Source organism: Lytechinus variegatus, chromosome 15 (genome assembly GCF_018143015.1).
Source record: "Lytechinus variegatus isolate NC3 chromosome 15, Lvar_3.0, whole genome shotgun sequence".
In the NCBI taxonomy this organism is placed as follows: Eukaryota; Metazoa; Echinodermata; class Echinoidea; order Temnopleuroida; family Toxopneustidae; genus Lytechinus; species Lytechinus variegatus.
The window spans coordinates 4,984,650-5,003,659 of NC_054754.1; the positions used below are offsets into that span (position 1 = coordinate 4,984,650).

Sequence of the window (19,010 nt, forward strand, 5' to 3'; positions counted from 1 at the left end):
TCTCATATTTCAGCCTGCTTCTAATTTAAAAAAGAATTCTGATTATTATAAAATATTACAGCATACTTTTACTAGAACAAAAATAGTATAAGTAACATTCATACAATTATGTTACTACACTGTTAGAAATTAAATAAAAGAAGTTCCTGCACCAGAGTCTCGAGAACACCTGAAACCTTACCAGATTGCGTAATCTTACAGAAAATTGGTATTTGGTGTATGGAACCTTACAGATTTCCTTTAATAAAACACCCTTTTCCCCTTTTTAAACAGAACTGGTCTGTTCAATTGCAGAAAAATTCCTGTTTTATGAATTTACACAATGATTCTGTTATTGCTTTCTGCAAAATCTTCTCTTTTTCTGTAAAATCAGGGGGGGTTTAATAGTGTACAACTACTGATAATAAGAAATACCGCATTCTTATTCATATTCTTAACCCCGAAACTTTTTTTGTAAATATTCTTGACGCAATATTTTCTTTCAGGATAAACTCCACAAAAAGTTGGATGCTATTCACTACTGATTCATCTGTTACTGACAAAGGATTTCAGCTTCGATTGAGTGCCGTTTATGCAATTGAAGGTATACAAGTTAGAACGCACATCATAATAATGAATGACACAATGAGACAAATTCCTGCAGAATGTTATGCGATTAGTTATCATAATCTGAGGATGGTAGGCTTGTTGAGCCAAATTCGATTTGATGCAATGCAAAAAGGGTGCTTATTATTTTTTTACCATGGTTACTGCAAGTAGAACCCTTCCCTCGGGTTCTATGACCCCTAGCTATTAATTAATGTTATATTTAATAACTTATCATGAGAAACATTCGTTTCACTTGGCATGATATGTGTTCGTAGAAGCAGTTCGCATTATCATCTTTCATAGTTTTATATAATGCAGCCCAAATAAAGATATACATTAATTTTACCGATTTTTCTTCACTACTTTAAAAGATCCCACAACTAACCCACCCCCGCCTGGCGTTACTGATACACCAATTTCGACAGGTAAGTCGTGTAAAATCATACTATTGGTAATCAAATGTACTGGACTTCACTCAACTTCCATTTTATAATTTGGAATTTGAGTCTTCTGGACAAAAGTTCATTGTTTCTACTGTATTCAACCATGGCTTATCTGAACACCATCTTCTACATAACTTCCTTGTCCACCGAGGCGTTTTTTCACTATTCAAATTCATAATACATAAAAGATGTATGAACGATATTTCTAGAATTGCCCATTGAAGTCTCGGGCTAGGCGTAACCTCTAAACGTTAGCATAGAGCAAAGAGAATCTGCCGCCGAATAAAAAGCCAAGAGTATGGCAGTACTGTCGTTTGCATTGACTGATGGCATGGATCATGGACGGCGTAATATCCTCATTATTCTTTGTTTCTAAGATCTGGTAAAAACAGATTTTTTCCACCCTCGTCTATGAAATATTAAGCTGCCCAACCTTATCCTTGTATATGTTCTACATTCTCAGTTCGTCTTGTGAATGGTGGCGGGGCGCACGAAGGTAGAGTAGAAGTGTACCACGATGGACTTTGGGGAACCGTATGTGACGATTTCTGGGACATGGTAGATGCACGTGTTGTCTGCAGAAGCCTGGGCTATAGTGACGCCAGCTCGGCCCCTCGGCATGCCCATTTTGGATATGGCAATGACCCCATTTGGATGGATAACGTTCACTGTGCGGGCTATGAGGAACACATTTTCGATTGTCCGCATAATGGTTTCGGAAATCATAACTGTAACCATGGCGAAGATGCCAGTGTTATTTGCATACCTGATCGTAAGTACATCTTATGGCTCCATTGTACTACCGAATTCAGTTAATTCATTCTGGCATCCGTAGTATCTTTTTATCAGTCCTCTGCAGGATTATCAACTAGGCCTGCATAACAAAACTGATTTTCTTAACCTGCACAGACATGTCAAAGATGATTAAAATGAACAACCCACTCCAAAGAAAAAAAATGACAATCCAGGGGTAATACTTCGCAGGTCATGACTTCATTGACCTCCCGTATGATTGGCTATCATTGTCATCATCACCACCACCATCATCATCACCACCACCATCATCATCATCACCACCACCACCATCATCATCACCATTACCACCGTCATCATACTGTTACGGCACAGAAAATTTACATACAAACCAGTTATCATATCTTCGATCTAAAAATCTTCATGATCTTGGTAATATCATTTTTTCTTCACGAGTAATGACATAGACATTTTTTCTATTTTCAATACAAACAATGCATCATGTAATAAATATTACTCAACTGAAGATTTTACTTCTAAATTTAGAGACACAGAACACAAATTCAGTTTGCTTCACGTTAATGCCCGAAGTTTGAACAAAAACTTTGAATCATTGGAATCATTACTCTTTACTCTAAATAATTTCAAATTCTCTATTATTGGTGTCACGGAAACATGGCTTCATAATAATTCACCTTACATATTCAACTTGCAAAACTATAATCTTATAAGGCGAGATCGTGAAGATCAATGAGGAGGTGGTGTAGCATTTTACATCAATGAACATTTGCAGTTTAAAAGAAATATCATTATAACAAAGTGAAACTTTATTCTTAGAAATCATGAAGCCGAAAGGCAAAAATATAATTATTGGGTCAGTTTACAGACCCCCTCATGGCAATGCAAATTTATTTTGCGAAGAGCTTGAAACATGCCTTCATACCATAACAAAAGAAGATAAACAAATATATTTAATGGGTGATTTTAACATTAACCTGTTGTCCCAAAATAATGAAAACGATTTATTCCTACACACTATGCATTCATTTGGTTATTATCCCCACATAGATCAACCGACCAGAATTAATAGCCATTCATCAACACTTATCGACAACATATTTTCAAACATATTAAACAGAATATGACATATCAATGGGTGCAATGTGGGCCATAATTATTAATTATATCGTGACACACTTTAACACTTTGGTCCCACATTAGTACCTGGATAGGATCGAGCTCACACTATTTTGTTTACATGTACATTGAATTAATATTAAAGAAATGTTGATGGGTTTCCTTGGGTTTTCCGTAAATAAAATATTAAATGCCAGTTAGTCACAGGATCTACTTTTCTTGGCCTCTGTTTTCATGCTCAACGCACAGCGGGTTTTATTATTAGAGTTTACATTGTGCTATGGTCGCTTATACGCAGTTTAAATTGCAATGTTCAACGTGATTGCCGAAAACTTAAAATGAGAAAAAAAATAAACTCTAAAATCGCTATATTTATCCATGACAGAAAGAAGGATTCCTGTTTTAATAATTTACAGAATGATTATGTAAAATCTTTGTTAAAACAATGCAGGAATAATGTCTAGATTATATCTTTGAAGTACTTACAAATAAAGGTCAATGTACTAGTCAATGTTTTCATTCGTATTAAAGGAAGTTGGTATCTATTCTTTTATTTAAGCAATATTATGCAGAAATCGACCTTGTTTTGATATTTCTTATTCTTTAATTGGGAAAAAACAATTATTCTTAAAACGGGAAGGGGTCCTATTCTATAAGAACCGTAATCATGATCATTCACAACGTGCGCAAATTTAAAATGAGATCAGAGTCGTTATTCACAATGCACTTTTTGGGTCATATGGCGGTTATTCATAATCCCAAGTCAGGGTTGTTAAACATAACATTTAAGAAGTTTCAGTAATGTACATGAGATCACAAGGGTCACTGGTCATAATAGGGAAAGAAAGCGAGTCGCTCAGGACAGAATGCACACTGCTTGTTCTTATGAGAATGAGTATACTCACTTAAATTGTGTTAAAAATGTACGGTATACAGAGGTGCCAACCGTTTCTTTTAGCGCATATTAGTTCCATTTAAGTGTTTGTGTGTGAGGGTGTGTATCTTTTACTATGAATAAGCCGTTTCCTGTTTTAACATTCCCCCATAGACATGTGTGTTGATATGTATTGAAACAGCACTTTAAAAAAATCGCAAAAAAGATGAAATCAGAGAGACTTGCGTTTACTAGCAGTGGATAGAACATGTCCATTTTGAAAATAAATTGGCATTTATGAGAACATCTTGTGACGAAATCCCATTCATCACATGAAACTGTAAAATAGCCATATTTGTTCAGCAGTCACATTTCCTTCTCATTTGGACAAAGGAAGTTCGGTGATTTTCCTTCCTAGAATGAGTGTTAGAGGGCGAACCATATTTTACCACATGTAATTTGTATATACCTTGTGAATGAAAAAAAATGACACCTCACAAATCACCAGTTTAAGGAAAAAATATGTAACGAGCGCATAATCATTTTATTTGACTGGAAAGAGTATTTTCTCCCAAGAATGTGATACCATATTTATGTGGTATGTGTCAACGCTTAGATGATCAGGATGTATTCTTTGCAGTGATGTAAATTTTGATTTGCGCCAAAGTAAGGAATGCCTGCAATGAATGAACCCCAGGTGCCAATGATGTCATAATCCTACTTGAGTTTGTAAACATATTTGCAAATTCATTTTTCAATGGAATCGATACTTTATTTATACTAATTATGTGAATTACTGAAAAGGTGTTTCAAAATGGATTTTAATGAAACTCTTGTGGTATTACGACATCATTGACATCTGAATTTTTTTTTTACTCACACGGTACATATGTACATATAATATATACATGCATAAGAATGACGATTTGTAGTAGAATCTTTGGCATCCTAGTACCAATCATTATTCTTGTATTCTCCAGAAGCCAAGCAGATTTTTCATATTCATAAATTTCTAATTATCTACTTTCAGGAGTAACAACCGAACCCCCTCCCATTACTACGACAGGTACGTAAGATTAATTATTAAATTCAGACCACATCAATGCAGACAACACTCCGCCTATATAGTTGTTTCGCTGTTCGTTCTGCAGCTCGATGTATTTCACTTCCAATAAAATTCATTTCCAGCAGTTAATGAACGTGTCCCAAGTCCATATGTATATTTGTAATGTTATAATTGTTTACGTTGTACAGTATAGATTGGAGTAATTAAAATGAATCAAAATCAAATCCAGTCGCGGAATGATAGTGTGCACATTATTTTTCTTGGATTCAATTAGGTACATTGTATTCAGACAATATCAGCTACACAGGGTTAGTATTGATATTGAACACATTATTTTCTTTTTCAGTAAGTACACCATACATATGGACTACACCTGTGCCCTTCGAAGGAGGTACGTATGTGTGCTACTCCATGGTTTTATTGTGCAAGAGGGGCTATTCCAGAATATTTGTCATACATTCAAACCTGTAGTAATAAAAAGTGATTCAAACCATCTTTTCTTTTTCCTAACCGGGTTTCTTCGAAAATCGGTTGCCCCATGTGTTCACAGAGTTGTGAAGGAAATTCCCTATAACCTGCCTCTTGATACAATTTGATATATTATCTTGCTATTGATTGTCCATCCAGGGGTCGCAGATAGCCAGAGGTGGGGATGCGTCCATCCCCCCCCCCGCCGACTTTACAGGTGGGGGGGGGGCTGTGCGGCATAGTCGCCAACCCCCAGGATTCGAACTTTTTTTAAAATGGAGTGATATTCTTTTTATCAACTTAGTTTACAGTTATCATTATCATCATAACTATCATTATCATAATCAAAATACGGTGAAATCAATTTCGAAAAGTGATTTTTGTGTGTGTATGCCTCAAGTCATTTGGTATTCTGTTATAAAAAAAAATAACGAGGTTATTTGTACAACCATTCATATAGGTGCATAATCATGCTTACATGTTTACACGCACAACAAACCGATGTATTGACGGGGACAAAGAAAAGAGGAAAAAGGAAAAGGAAAAATGCATAATTTATTGTTCGGAATAGACATGAAATGAAATAATCCGGAAATTTGTTTTGCCCAATTGATCGTGGGCCCGGCAGCCACTGTACAGCGCCAGATCGACGAGGCTCTATCCCTTTAATCATTGAACGCAAATCAGGGTAGCAGATACTATTTTTTTAACGTCTTTTGGTCTGACGCGGCCGGGGTTCGAACACCCGATCTCCCCGGCGGTTGTGAGACGGACGCTCTACCAACTGAGCTAACACACCGGTATTGCAAAGCAAAAACGATAAAATGGGTTGTTTTCTATAAAGATAATCTGTCATAGACTTTCATTGTTTTCATGTTGGAAACATTATTGTCTTCTTTTAAGATAATTATTTTGCCCCATATACCATGTTCTGCACTCCTCAAAACGTCGCCACACACAAACCTATATATGTCTACATGTTCATTGATACGTAATATACCTACATACTCAGCTACCCACGCACATACACGATTTTGAATGGAATCACCCCCCCCCCCCCACACACACACACACACACACACATAAACATTATATGAAGACCTTCGACGCCGCTTTAAATTTCAAATCATTTCCAGCAAAAAGTCTATTTGAATTTTAAAAAAAGAGCGAGAAAAAAGCATAATGCTGATTTTTTTTTGTCAGAATCGAATATAAAATCGGAAAGTAATGCCATTTCAAAATTTCGCCTATTTTCAAAAAATAGTTATCTGCAGAACATGGGTTTTATGCAATCCAGAGATCTCATGATTCAGCTCGATCACAAATTATTTTGAAATTTTAGATAAGCTCAATTTTTAAGCTCTCCCGACTGAAAAATCAGTCAAGTTGATACGTGAAAGTTTGAATATTGGGCAAACAATAAGAAAGTCATGAATTTTTACAAGTTGTAAAAATCGGTGATCACAATATCCACGGAAACTTCAAATTGGCCGCATTTGTGGTGTCATAGTGATATAAGGCAGCACTACTCTTCTACTTACTCTAATATTACATGTATTAAAGATGGTTAAAATGTATTTTTCAGAATTTTTTCTTCAAATTATAATTTTTTTTCATGGGGACATAAAACTATATGCTACCTAGGTTATAATTTCATTACTGCCCCAGGGGAATATGCACTTAAGAGAAAAATCACAAGATTGTCCTTGTCCATTGTCGTAATTTACTTCCCCAATTGAAATTTACAGTCTCGGGGATCTCAAGTTTAAAGCAGCCATAACTTTGTCATTGCTTTCCAATTCCTCTCACTTTTTTTCTCATTTCCAACACATTTTAAGTCCAAGGATGGACTCCTCTTTAACATAATATTTACTGTATACAAAGTACGTGATTTCTTGCTTTTTTGTCATTGAGTTATTGAGTCATTGAGTTGAACCTTGGTTCAATCCATTGGTCATCGTTTGTAAATGTCTCTGAAATACTAAGCTGCTCAACCTTATCCTTGTATATGTTCTACATTCTCAGTTCGTCTTGTGAATGGTGGCGGGGCGCACGAAGGTAGAGTAGAAGTGTACCACGATGGACTTTGGGGAACCGTATGTGACGATTTCTGGGACATGGTAGATGCACATGTTGTCTGCAGAAGCCTGGGCTATAGTGATGCCAGCTCAGCCCCTAGACATGCCCATTTTGGATATGGCAATGGCCCTATTTGGATGGATAACGTTCACTGTGCGGGCTATGAGGAACACATTTTCGATTGTCCGCATAATGGTTTCGGAAATCATAACTGTAACCATGGCGAAGATGCCAGTGTTATTTGCATACCTGATCGTAAGTACATCTTATGGCTCCATTGTACTACCGTATTCAATTAATTCATTCTGGCATCCGTAGTATCTTTTTATCAGTCCTCTGCAGGATTATCAACTAGGCCTGCATAACAAAAGTGATTTTCTTAACCTGCACAGACATGTCAAAAAAGGTTAACATGAACAACCCCCTCCAAAGAAAAAAAATGACAATCCAGAGGTAATACTTCGCAGGTCATGACTTCATTGACCTCCCGTATGATTTGCTATCATTGTCATCACCACCACCACCATCATCATCATCATCATCACCACCACCTCCACCATCATCATCATCATCACCACCACCACCACCAGTATCATCATCACCATTACCACCGTCATTATACTGTTACGGCACAGAAAATTTACCTACAAACCAGTTACCATATCTTCGATCTTAAAATCTTGGTAATATCATTTTTTCTTCACGAGTAATGACAGACATTTTTTTCTATTTTCAATACAAACAATACATCATGTAATAAAAATTACTCAACTGAAGATTTTACTTCTAAATTTAGAGACACAGAACACAAATTCAGTTTGCTTCACGTTAATGCCCGAAGTTTGAACAAAAACTTTAAATCATTGGAATCATTATTCTTTACTCTAAATAATTTAAAATTCTCCATTATTGGTGTCACGGAAACATGGCTTCATAATAATTCACCTTACATATTCAACTTGCAAAACTATAATCTTATAAGGCGAGATCGTGAAGATCAATGAGGAGGTGGTGTAGCATTTTACATCAATGAACATTTGCAGTTTAAAATGAGAAAAGAAATATCATTAAAACAAAGTGAAACTTTATTCTTAGAAATCATGAAGCCGTAAGGCAAAAATATAATTATTGGGTCAGTTTACAGACCCCCTCATGGCAATGCAAATTTATTTTGCGAAGAGCGTGAAATATGCCTTCATACCATAACAAAAGAAGATAAACAAATATATTTAATGGGTGATTTTAACATTAACCTGTTATCCCAAAATAATGAAAACGATTTATTGCCTACACACTATGCATTCATTTGGTTATTATCCCCACATAGATCAACCGACCAGAATTGATAGCCATTCATCAACACTTATCGACAACATATTTTCAAACATACTAAACAGAGATACTTCCAGCGGATTAATAATATCTTATATAGCTGATCATTTACCGGTTTTTTTATTATGTGATAATGATATTTCAAAAGAAAATTCACCTAAATCTACAATGTATAGTACACAATCGCCAATCAATATTGAATCGTTTAAAAGTGATCTTGCGATTGAGGAATGGTTAGATGTATTTAATGAGTCAAATTCAGATGTTGCTTACACAAATTTTAACCAAAAATTGCAGAAATATTACGATAAAAAATTTCCTTTATCACCTATCAAAAAAAGAAAAGCAAAAATGCCATGGATTACTAAAGCAATTCTACGATCCATACATACCCGAAATAAACTATACAAGACATTTTTAAAGAACCCTTCTATTCAAAACAAAAATAAATATAAAACTTATAGAAATAGACTAACCAATATAATTCGGGCTTCTCGCAAATTGTTTTATTCCGAGAAACTTAACAAAGTTAAATCAAACATGAAAGCCACATGGGAGATCATCAATGATTTGATTGGCAAGAAACCCAAAGTATTACCAAAAGACAATTTCACAGTTCATGCTGCTGCAATAGATTCAGATAAAATAGGACCCTCTTTGGCAAACAACCTTGCCAGACCAAACCAAAGTTTTGCAAAATTTCTTCCCACACCCATCAATTCTTCCCTATTCTTTAACCCCACAAATGTTCAGGAAATAATTGAAATAACAAAAAATCTCAAATCCAGCAAATCACAGGGATATGATAGAATTAGTACTTTCCTTCTTAAGCAGATCATACATTATATTGTCTCTCCATTGTGTCATATTTTTAATCTGTCGATCAGCACCGGTAAATGTCCAGATTCCCTAAAAATTGCAAAGGTAAATCCTGTTTTAAAAAAAGACAATCCACACGAAATAACAAATTATAGGCCTATTTCTATTCTCCCCAGCATATCCAAAATATTAGAGAAGATTATTTACAAAAGACTTTATAAGTTCCTAGATACTTTTCATTTTCTAAATTCAAACCAATATGGATTCAGGAAAGGGCATTCAACTGATCAGGCTATAATACAAATATACGATGAAATTACAAATGCAATGACAAATAAAGAACACATAATAGGAGTATTCATGGACCGAAGCAAAGCATTCGACACTCTTGACCAGCAGATTTTACTTAAAAAACTTGAAAATTATGGAATTCTGGGAATCACACTATCATGCTTTGAGAGTTATTTGTCTGATAGAAAACAATATGTCACTCACAATAATATTTCTTCTAACTTTCAGTCAATAAAATGCGGAGTTCCACAAGGATCGATCCTTGGCCCCTTACTTTTCCTTATATATATTAATGATTTGACTACTGTAACGCCTTTATTATCATTTGTATTATTTGCCGATGACACAAACATTTTTTGTTCAAACACTAGCTTAGAAACTTTAGTAGATACATTTAATCGTGAATTACCTAAACTATCTTTATGGTTTAAATGTAATAGGCTCTGACTTAATATAAACAAAACAAACTTTAGGTATTTTAAGCATACAAGTTCACATATTACTGAGTTTCCATACGACATAAGCATAGATAATATTCCTCTCAAAAGGAAAAAAAGAAACAAAGTTTTTAGGTGTCACAATAGATGAAAATTTAAATTGGAATGAACATATACGTTGTATAACTACTAACATCTCCAGAAACGTAGGTGTACTTTACAAAATGGAAAACATAATTCATCATACTACACTTGTTTTACTATACTATTCATTAATATTGCCATATATATCGTACTGCAATATAGTTTGGGCAAGGTGTGCAAAAACTAAAATTAATACAATATACTTATTACAGAAAAAAGCAATTCGAATTTATACTAATTCGCAATATTTATCACACACAAATCCATCAGTCCATAAACTAAAGACTCTAACTATTTTTGACATAAATTCATTTCAAAGCTTACTGCTTATGTTCAAATACGTAAATAACATGCTCCCACCTTCATTTCACAATTTTTATACTATGAACACATCTATCCATTCATACCCTACGCGGAACTCTTCTAATTTCCATTTAATCAACCCCAAATTGCTTATTGCGCAGAGATCCATAAGACACCATGGTCCTGATTTGTGGAACTCTCTACCAGAATCTATAAAAAGATCCACGTCTCTTTACTCATTTAAGGCAAACGTTAAATCTATGTTGATATCAGAATATTTGAAGTAAAATTTCTGTGTCGATGTGTCATCATTAAAGCATCATCACCATCATCCTCTCCATCGCCTTCATCTTCACCATTTTACCATCATCTTCATCCTTATCATCTCCATCTTCATTGCTCAAATTACATTACTGCTGTTTTTCATGAAATGTACTGTATATCGATTCTGCTGTATTAATGTATTATATTAATCAATGAGTTTTAACCTGGGGTTGTCATTTTTTCAAGCAATCTGCTTATGATGACAATCCTTCTCCTGCAAATTGTAAATGTTAACTAATTTGGTATGAGATCAGTTTTGTTTGTAATGATAATTTTAGTACACTGAGTTATGATTCATGCCAAAAAAGTTCTCAATATTATGTTTGTTATGTTATGGAAAATGTATTATATACGAATGATGTAATTGCAGAAGTAAACAATAAAATCAAAGCAATACAGAGGTTAGCTCAGTACACATGTAATGTAACATACTTAATATCGAGACGGAAACAACCCCCTCCACCCCTCTTCAGCACAAAATGATAGGTTAAACCCGTACTATTGATGGGGCTAAATTGCCATTTAGCCCCACCTATAGTACGGGGTTAAGCTTAGCCCACTTTCGTTTTACACAGCGTTTTTGCAAAGTGGGCTAACCCCACCTATAGTACGGGATTATTTGGCCCTGCAAAAAAGCAGGGTTATCCCACCAATTGCGGTGCTAAGAGCAATAGTACGGGGTTAAGATCGCATGTGTAAAACGAAAGTGGGCTAAGCTTAACCCCGTACTATAGGTGGGGCTAAATGGCTATTTTGCCCCACCTATAGTACGGGGTTAAGGAAATTGTAGCGTGTGTAAAAAGTGTACGAGTGAAGCACTTGTACTACGAATGATCTACGAAAAACCACTAGTCCGGGGTTAGCGAGTTTCGTGTGTAAAAAGCAAGCATTCCTTATCCGGGGTTAGCAATAACAATTTGGCATGTGTGAAAAGGAAAAAAAAATAGTACTGGGTTAAGGATAGTACGGGGTTAGCGATAGTCCGGGGTTAAGAAAATCCTGTGGGCAGATATTGTATTGAATGCCTCGGGCATCTTTAGCTGCCACTCCACTGTGTTCTTTCGTGAGGGCCTCTTCATGGGAAGGCAAACAAGAGGAGACCCAGGAGAAAATATATTGATTCTCTACAAACAGATATGGTCTCCATGAAATACAAGAAATAGTTATTTTTTCTAATTGCAGAAGTTGAACTGATCTGCGACAGCGTATCAATGACGCTCATCATGGACAGATCACTTCTAGAGATCGGCGACAACGCCCGCGATGTCCATTTCATTGACGAGTCTTGTGTTGGATACGATCACGACAGTCAGCATGTTGCGATCACCACCATGTACAACAGATGTGGCACAAAACAAGAGGTATGATGATCGAGTCTTCATGCAGTCCTGCCAGACCTACTTTTGAACATAATTGTTTCCTTCGAGGGATGGTTATATACCCCCTCTCCACCATGTCCATGAACCTTGGTATTTAACTTGATTCAGGGACGACTTGGCCTCCCTCTTTCATGTCTTGGGACAAACGCTCTAAAGACAGGTAATCGTGTTGGTGTCGTTGAAGGGAGTGGAGCAAGTAGACGCATTGCCTCACGTGGGTCATTGACACCAGTGGCGTATGGCCCCTTGAGATCTTTTGCAAAATTGCAGTGTGCCATGTCAAACTGATTTTAATCAAAAATTGTATCATAATGTACATGGTCATATTCCGAAGTTAAAGTCTGTATCTTTTTTAGTTGATAAAACAGTCATCAGGTTACGTTACAGTTGTCCATTATTTGATATGTCCACCAAGTTTAAAATTCCCTTGATAAAGGTAAAGTCATTAAAGGGAGTAGTGGGGGTATAAAGCAGGATATCTATTCACATTGTTCCATGTTTCCTTCAAACCTATTGCACCATCTAGCAAGATGAAGAGAATGTAATATTTACCAACACGGTGACGTTTTACAAGCCAAGTCCAGAAAACGGAACCATCATTACCAGAGAACACTATCTTCACATCCCTGTGACTTGTAACCTTAAGAGAACACAGGTCCTTGGCGAGTCATTCCTGCCCAAGACGGAGGAATATGTATTCGACGAAGTGAGTTCAATACATTATCAGTGATTTCTTAATCAAGTTAATAATTTATTTAAGGTTTGATCTGGTCGAGGAATATAGACAATGGGTATATAAATTGTTCAGTGACTTGACTTTCAATCGGAGGATTGGCGGGGTTTTTTTTTCCAACGTCTATTTGTCAAGGAATTGACTTTTTTCATTTTTCATGTGTGATAATTTCACTAATTGGTTCCCCCTTTTATTTTAGCTCTCCCGAATTCCTCCCACACTTAGAAAACTGGCATACCCGCAAACTTTGTTAGACTCATTAGAAACAAAACCACAAAGAAACGGACCAACGCTGTCAACGGTCACGGAAGTGTTCCAGGTGACCCACCTATATATATTCATGCAATTGTTACGGCTGCAAGTATCAAAAAGTGTTTCTTGGTGCTGTTGGCCTGTGTTTCATTTTAATAGACATATCAATTGATTTTCCCCTGTACATGTTTTGTGTTTTTGAATTAATACGACAAATAAGATGCATCACATAGAAGTTAGGTCTCGAAAAAGTGTCACTTTCACCAGGGTTACTTCCCCCACATTCTTGGTAAAGGATTCCGTATTAAACCCCAAGAAATTCAACTAAGGCATATCCAAAATCTCTCACTTATTTGCATATTCTATCTCTAGGAAGGGTATGGTGAGTTTTCACTCCGCATGGAGCGGTATACGAGCTCCAACTTCCAAACACCTGCCAACGACTCCGGACTAGTGACGCTCCGCACGCCCTTATACTTTGGTATCCACCTGGATTCGGTAACAAACCTCACCCTTCTCATCGAGTCATGTTGGGCAACAGGATCATCTGACCCAATGGATGATCATCGCTATGACATTATTGAAAACGGGTACTTCGCATTCCTGGTTTCTTATTAAGAATGACATGTCTGCCCAAACAAAATTTTATTTGAATAAAACGAAAAATTCATTAAAATCGGATTTAAAATAGGAATTTTAACAGTTACATTCACGTCCTGATCGGTGCAGAAATACAAGGATTATAAAATATTCTCATTGTCATGTAGAACAAAGTTCATTCCTCCCTGCACATGTAAATTTACCACTATTTCATATTTAATTGTTCAGTAATGTTGGTCCTTATTGTCAATTCTGTTTTTTTAATGAAATATTGCAATAAAAATCGACATAGTGAGGAACATCATCTACTCTCTCATTTGCATAACTGAGATCTGCATATAACTGTTTTGTGAAAAATTACATCTGATTTTGATCAGCGTTATGCTTGACTTGTTTTTTCCTATTGATTCAAAACTAGTTTCTGGGGTGGACCTGTTCAGTATTTAACCTGCTTACTGCTATGGCCCTGAGAATTTGGTGGAAATTAGTTTGGTATGTGATAATGTAGAGGTTTGACTCAAATTACCTTCAATTTGGGGGAATCCCTTCCTTTTTTTCCGTGTAAAACTTTTTTTAACAAACCAGCATCACCCATTTAAAAATTGTCCCAGGCCCCTCCTGATAAAACTTGAAGAAAGAAAATCATAGTGAAGTTTGGCTCAGCTCGGCCAAATACCATTATCATTTTTTATCATTCTTTGTCTTATTTTGCCGGAAAAATTGGATTGCAATCATTTAAGTACATTCGTTGTTTCTACCTTTTTTTTACTCCAGTGATTTACTTAATATTCCCATTATTTGTCGGGGACCCGTGTAATACAGGAATGTGTACCAAGGAAAAGAAAAATGGCATGTCTCTGGCTCTCTGCTATACCCTTTGGAAAAAGGAAATGGTTAAAATTACCAAAATTCTAGAGGCTTTATAAATAAATACTATTGAACATTTTTGGTCAAATGGACATTCACCAACACACTATTTTCACCAATCCTCTATACTGAGTGTAGACGTAAGGAATTGCAGTGTGATGTATGTGATGCCAGGATTACTGTCAGTATATTTGCCATGGACCTCGTTACATTTTGCTCTGATGGGTAAATGATGTGTATACAACATAAGTGTATTGTTCAAATCACCATTCTTAACATTCTGATTAAACTAAGACGCTTGTTAACTTATTTATTTTCGTTTGTCTTTTAGGTGTGCCGTTGACAGCACAACGTACATATACGCAGGGTTCCCTGCAACGTTCAAGGCATTCACTATCGCCGCTTTCGCTTTCATTGGTGATTACGATAGGGTGAGCATACGCTGTTACGCCGGTTCCATCACATTTGCTCCGCTGGAAATTCCACACACTAGTGGAATGACTAACTTCAACCCTGGATTTAGGCCTAAACCTCACATAAGACTCTATTGCAAAACTAACACTATATCTTAGACGAAATAAAGTCCGGAGAAATTGTCGCCGGAGCAAATGTCGTGTCACTATTGCGCCACATTACTAACTTTAAATCTTCGAAAATGACATGGTCAATCATTACACTTCTGGGGCCCGTTGCAGAAAGTGTTGCCATCAATCGCAACTCTAAAAATCATGCGCAACTCAGTTTTTCAACCAATCAACAGCGCGCGTTTGGGACTTGCGACTGACTTTTTACTTGCGTTTAAACACAACTATTTCTGCAACGGGCCCCTGACGTGTTTACCTGCTAAAATATTACTAATATGCACATGCATGTTATTAAGTATTGCTTTTAATAACAAATGCGTATAACAAATACAGTATCTGCCCATCAAAATAATGATTTATTTAGTCTATAAAATACTGATATTGTAAGATTTTTATAAGTTTTATGACTTTTTTGCAAAAACAAATAATTCCTTATATGGGAAACTTTAAAATAAAAAAAAAATAAAAAAGGTGAATTCGTGAGATGAGCAAATTGATTTCGTTTTGATTGAATAGTCTACATTAGTAGTTGAATTTTTAATATGACGATTTGGCCCTAATGATCAACCTTATGTAGATGTAATGATTCCATGATAGTTGTTGATTCACTCTATGTATATATTCTGGGTTTTTTTATACTTTATTGCTATGATGTTGAGTTATTTGTTAAACTGCAGGGCGCATTTGGGAAGCATTTTTGCATAACTGAACAGGTTAAGTATAACAAATGAATAAATAAATAAATAAATAAAGACCAGCTGGGCATTAAATCAAAATTAGATATTCGGTATTAAATCAAGACCCCGTTGCGTAAAAGTTATCATAATGGTAACCTTGTAATTCAATGGTATCTTCCCTAAAATCTTTGATTTTGATTGGCTGATTAACATTGTTACCTTGGTAGTTACCATTAGATGGCAAAGTCACCATGATAGCATCGTTTCATGCAATGGGACCCCAAGTGTAGTTTAGACAAAACGGCAAGTCGACTAAATTGATATTAGGCCAAATTAGTTTAGCCGATGTCCTATAAGCTTGATAAGAGTCTATAGGCCTACAATTAAACAACCAGCAGACCAAGATTTTCACCCTTTAGAACTTAAGGGACTGGCCCTATACAAGTGCATTCTTAGTATTCGTTAAAAACATGGCAAGGCCTAGGCTCTACTCTATTTTCGGACTTTATAATTCATTGGTATGAGGTCAAGTGTCTGACATCAGGATATCAAAGCCTAAAGTAATGTCTTACCTTTTAAAATCATAGTGATTCCCGGTGTATTTTCTCGTTCCAGGTCTACGTCCACTGCTCAATCCTGATCTGTGACAACAACGACTCGGGCTCCCGCTGCACGCAAGGGTGCCTCTCACGATCTCGTCGAGATCTCCAGCCCGCCGGCTACCGGTCCAAACCCCATACCATCACCAGCGGTCCTCTTTCTGATGCCTCGCGTTCCAGCAGGGCTATGTTGCTTGATACCGCCGATGACGGTGAGTAGCTTCTGTCTTTCTATTACTGTCAGCTTGTCACCATTATTGCATCCTGAATATTCATGCTGGAGAATTGCTAGGCCTACTACATCCCTGATCTAAACAAGAAAGTCATCAAATAATAATAGATAGGCAAAGTCCAAACAATGTGACCCGCTTGACCGCGCTGAGCTCGTCTTTCACTTTGTGTTGCGCGCACACAGAATCTAATTTAAGTCTATTGGCTCACGCACGTTTGCATTTTACTCAAATAGCAGAACGTTTCGTTTCTTGTCAGAAAAAGATTACGTTAAAGAAAAGATTAAAGCCTGTCTTAACACATACCTGCCAACCGTTCATCGTTAACCCTAAAAAAGAAAAAAATTTGCACCTTTTTATAACCTTGCAAACCGACATTGTAACCTTTTCTTTTTCTTAGCTCATGCCTTATATTTGAAATTCTATTTTAAACATCTAGGACCCGAATATCATGACCCTCTGATGATCGTCTCAGTGAGCGCCCTCTGTGTTCTCTTCTCCCTGACCGTCATCATGGCGCTGGTGATTGTGCGCATGCGTCGTCATCGTCGTCCTGAACTAATTGGCTATCAGAGGGTGGATACTACCGAATAGGATCATAACACTTTTCAATGGAAATAAATTACTTGGACTGTTGACATATCTCACTCTGATTCTTTAAATGTACCATCATTATCGTGATTATAGATCTAAAAAATCGGTATGACCAATGGCGGATCAAGGGAGGGGGGGGCATCCGGCCCGTGCCCCCCCCCCCCCTTGAGAGCCATGATAAAAAAATAATGTAAATATGTTGTTCTTTCATAAGAGTGTGCCCCCCCCCCTCCTGAAAATCACAGCGTATACTTTCAATAGGAATATGTCGTTTATACACAAGTGAATTAATACTTTTGTTGGGGGGGGGGCTTGTCAAATGTGAACATTTGAATTCAGATTCTTTAAAATTGAGAGTCGAGATAAATCCCGAATTGCCTGGTCACTATCATTTTGTCTTTTTCTTAGTCTCAGTTGACATTCCTAATGGCAAAACCGATATCAAGAACTTCGCGTTTTAACTTTTCTTCACGTTCATTCAATTAAAAGAAAGCTTTTGGTTTGTAGTATATTTACTTGTAGAGATAATTCTTCGCAATCATCCATTCTTTGTAATCATTCATAGTAGACAGGAATGAGTAAAATCGTAGCAACATTGTTTGAATACCTTAGAACAACGTCACTAGTACATACACATGACTATCATGACTGTCCAAATCCTAAACCAAGATACTATTGGATTTTTCTCATTTTTGTTCTCGCATTGTAACTTGTAATTATGAGCAAGAAAGTTCTTAATGTCCTACACCATGTTAATGAGTCGTCCTATGTCAAATGTGCCGCAAATTATAGTATTCAATTTGAATGGAATAATAATGGCACTTGTTGAATTTTATGTAACCTGAGATGTGTAACATAAAAAATAATTCATTTGACATTAAATATCGATTTTTGTTTTTAACAATTGAATGATTAGGATTAGGTTTCCAGTTACCATGGTATCACTCAATTAAACATAATAAAGAAAAGCTTTCATCTTACTGTCAAAGGGCAATAGTCAGATATCATCTAGCTTGATCTTGCATTGCAATTCTATTTTGCTACATATTGTAAAACTTCCTAAATATAAAAGAGAAATTATGGGTACGATTTAGTAGGTAATTGATTCTTATACTCTTTAGGATCAGTGCAATATACTATTCTGTGTTGGGGAATGCATGAGGGTTTTTTTCTCCCCTTGCAGTCCATTTTTATAGGATCTATGTAGTGTACTTAAACTAATCTTTTCTTCAATTTACGCAGCAACATGTTTTATTTTGCCCATTAACGGGATCGCTAAATGTTTTTATAGATTTGGTTTTAAGCCAGTATACCCATATCAAAGCAATATTTCATCTTATTTTACCATTTTTAGACCAGCTTGGCACTTAGGATTATCAGTTTATCGACCAGAATTGGCTTTTATAAACACTTAAATTCATTCTTGGCAACCGTTAT

The 19,010-nt window shown here is 36.2% G+C and overlaps 2 protein-coding genes across 2 annotated transcripts; both read left to right on the forward strand.

Moving 5' to 3' along the window:
• Positions 1-507: 507 nt before the first annotated feature.
• Positions 508-8,425, forward strand: LOC121428982 (deleted in malignant brain tumors 1 protein-like). Its single transcript, XM_041625878.1, has 5 exons — positions 508-583; positions 960-1,013; positions 1,495-1,803; positions 7,355-7,663; positions 8,391-8,425. Exons 1-5 carry the CDS (start codon positions 508-510, stop codon positions 8,423-8,425), a joined length of 783 nt encoding a protein of 260 aa, XP_041481812.1.
• Positions 8,426-12,250: 3,825 nt separating this feature from the next.
• Positions 12,251-17,660, forward strand: LOC121429297 (ZP domain-containing protein-like). Its single transcript, XM_041626300.1, has 6 exons — positions 12,251-12,419; positions 12,964-13,143; positions 13,795-14,012; positions 15,221-15,320; positions 16,766-16,961; positions 17,419-17,660. Exons 1-6 carry the CDS (start codon positions 12,270-12,272, stop codon positions 17,571-17,573), a joined length of 999 nt encoding a protein of 332 aa, XP_041482234.1. The 5' UTR covers positions 12,251-12,269; the 3' UTR covers positions 17,574-17,660.
• Positions 17,661-19,010: the final 1,350 nt, after the last annotated feature.

Coding starts and splice junctions, on each gene's coding strand:
- LOC121428982 (XM_041625878.1), top strand. CDS start 508: ATGCTATTCACTACTGATTCATCTGTTACTGACAAAGGATTTCAGCTT. Junction 584..959: donor TGCCGTTTATGCAATTGAAG/GTATACAAGTTA, acceptor CTACTTTAAAAG/ATCCCACAACTAACCCACCC. Junction 1,014..1,494: donor TGATACACCAATTTCGACAG/GTAAGTCGTGTA, acceptor CTACATTCTCAG/TTCGTCTTGTGAATGGTGGC.
- LOC121429297 (XM_041626300.1), top strand. CDS start 12,270: ATGACGCTCATCATGGACAGATCACTTCTAGAGATCGGCGACAACGCC. Junction 15,321..16,765: donor TCATTGGTGATTACGATAGG/GTGAGCATACGC, acceptor TTCTCGTTCCAG/GTCTACGTCCACTGCTCAAT. Junction 16,962..17,418: donor GCTTGATACCGCCGATGACG/GTGAGTAGCTTC, acceptor TTAAACATCTAG/GACCCGAATATCATGACCCT.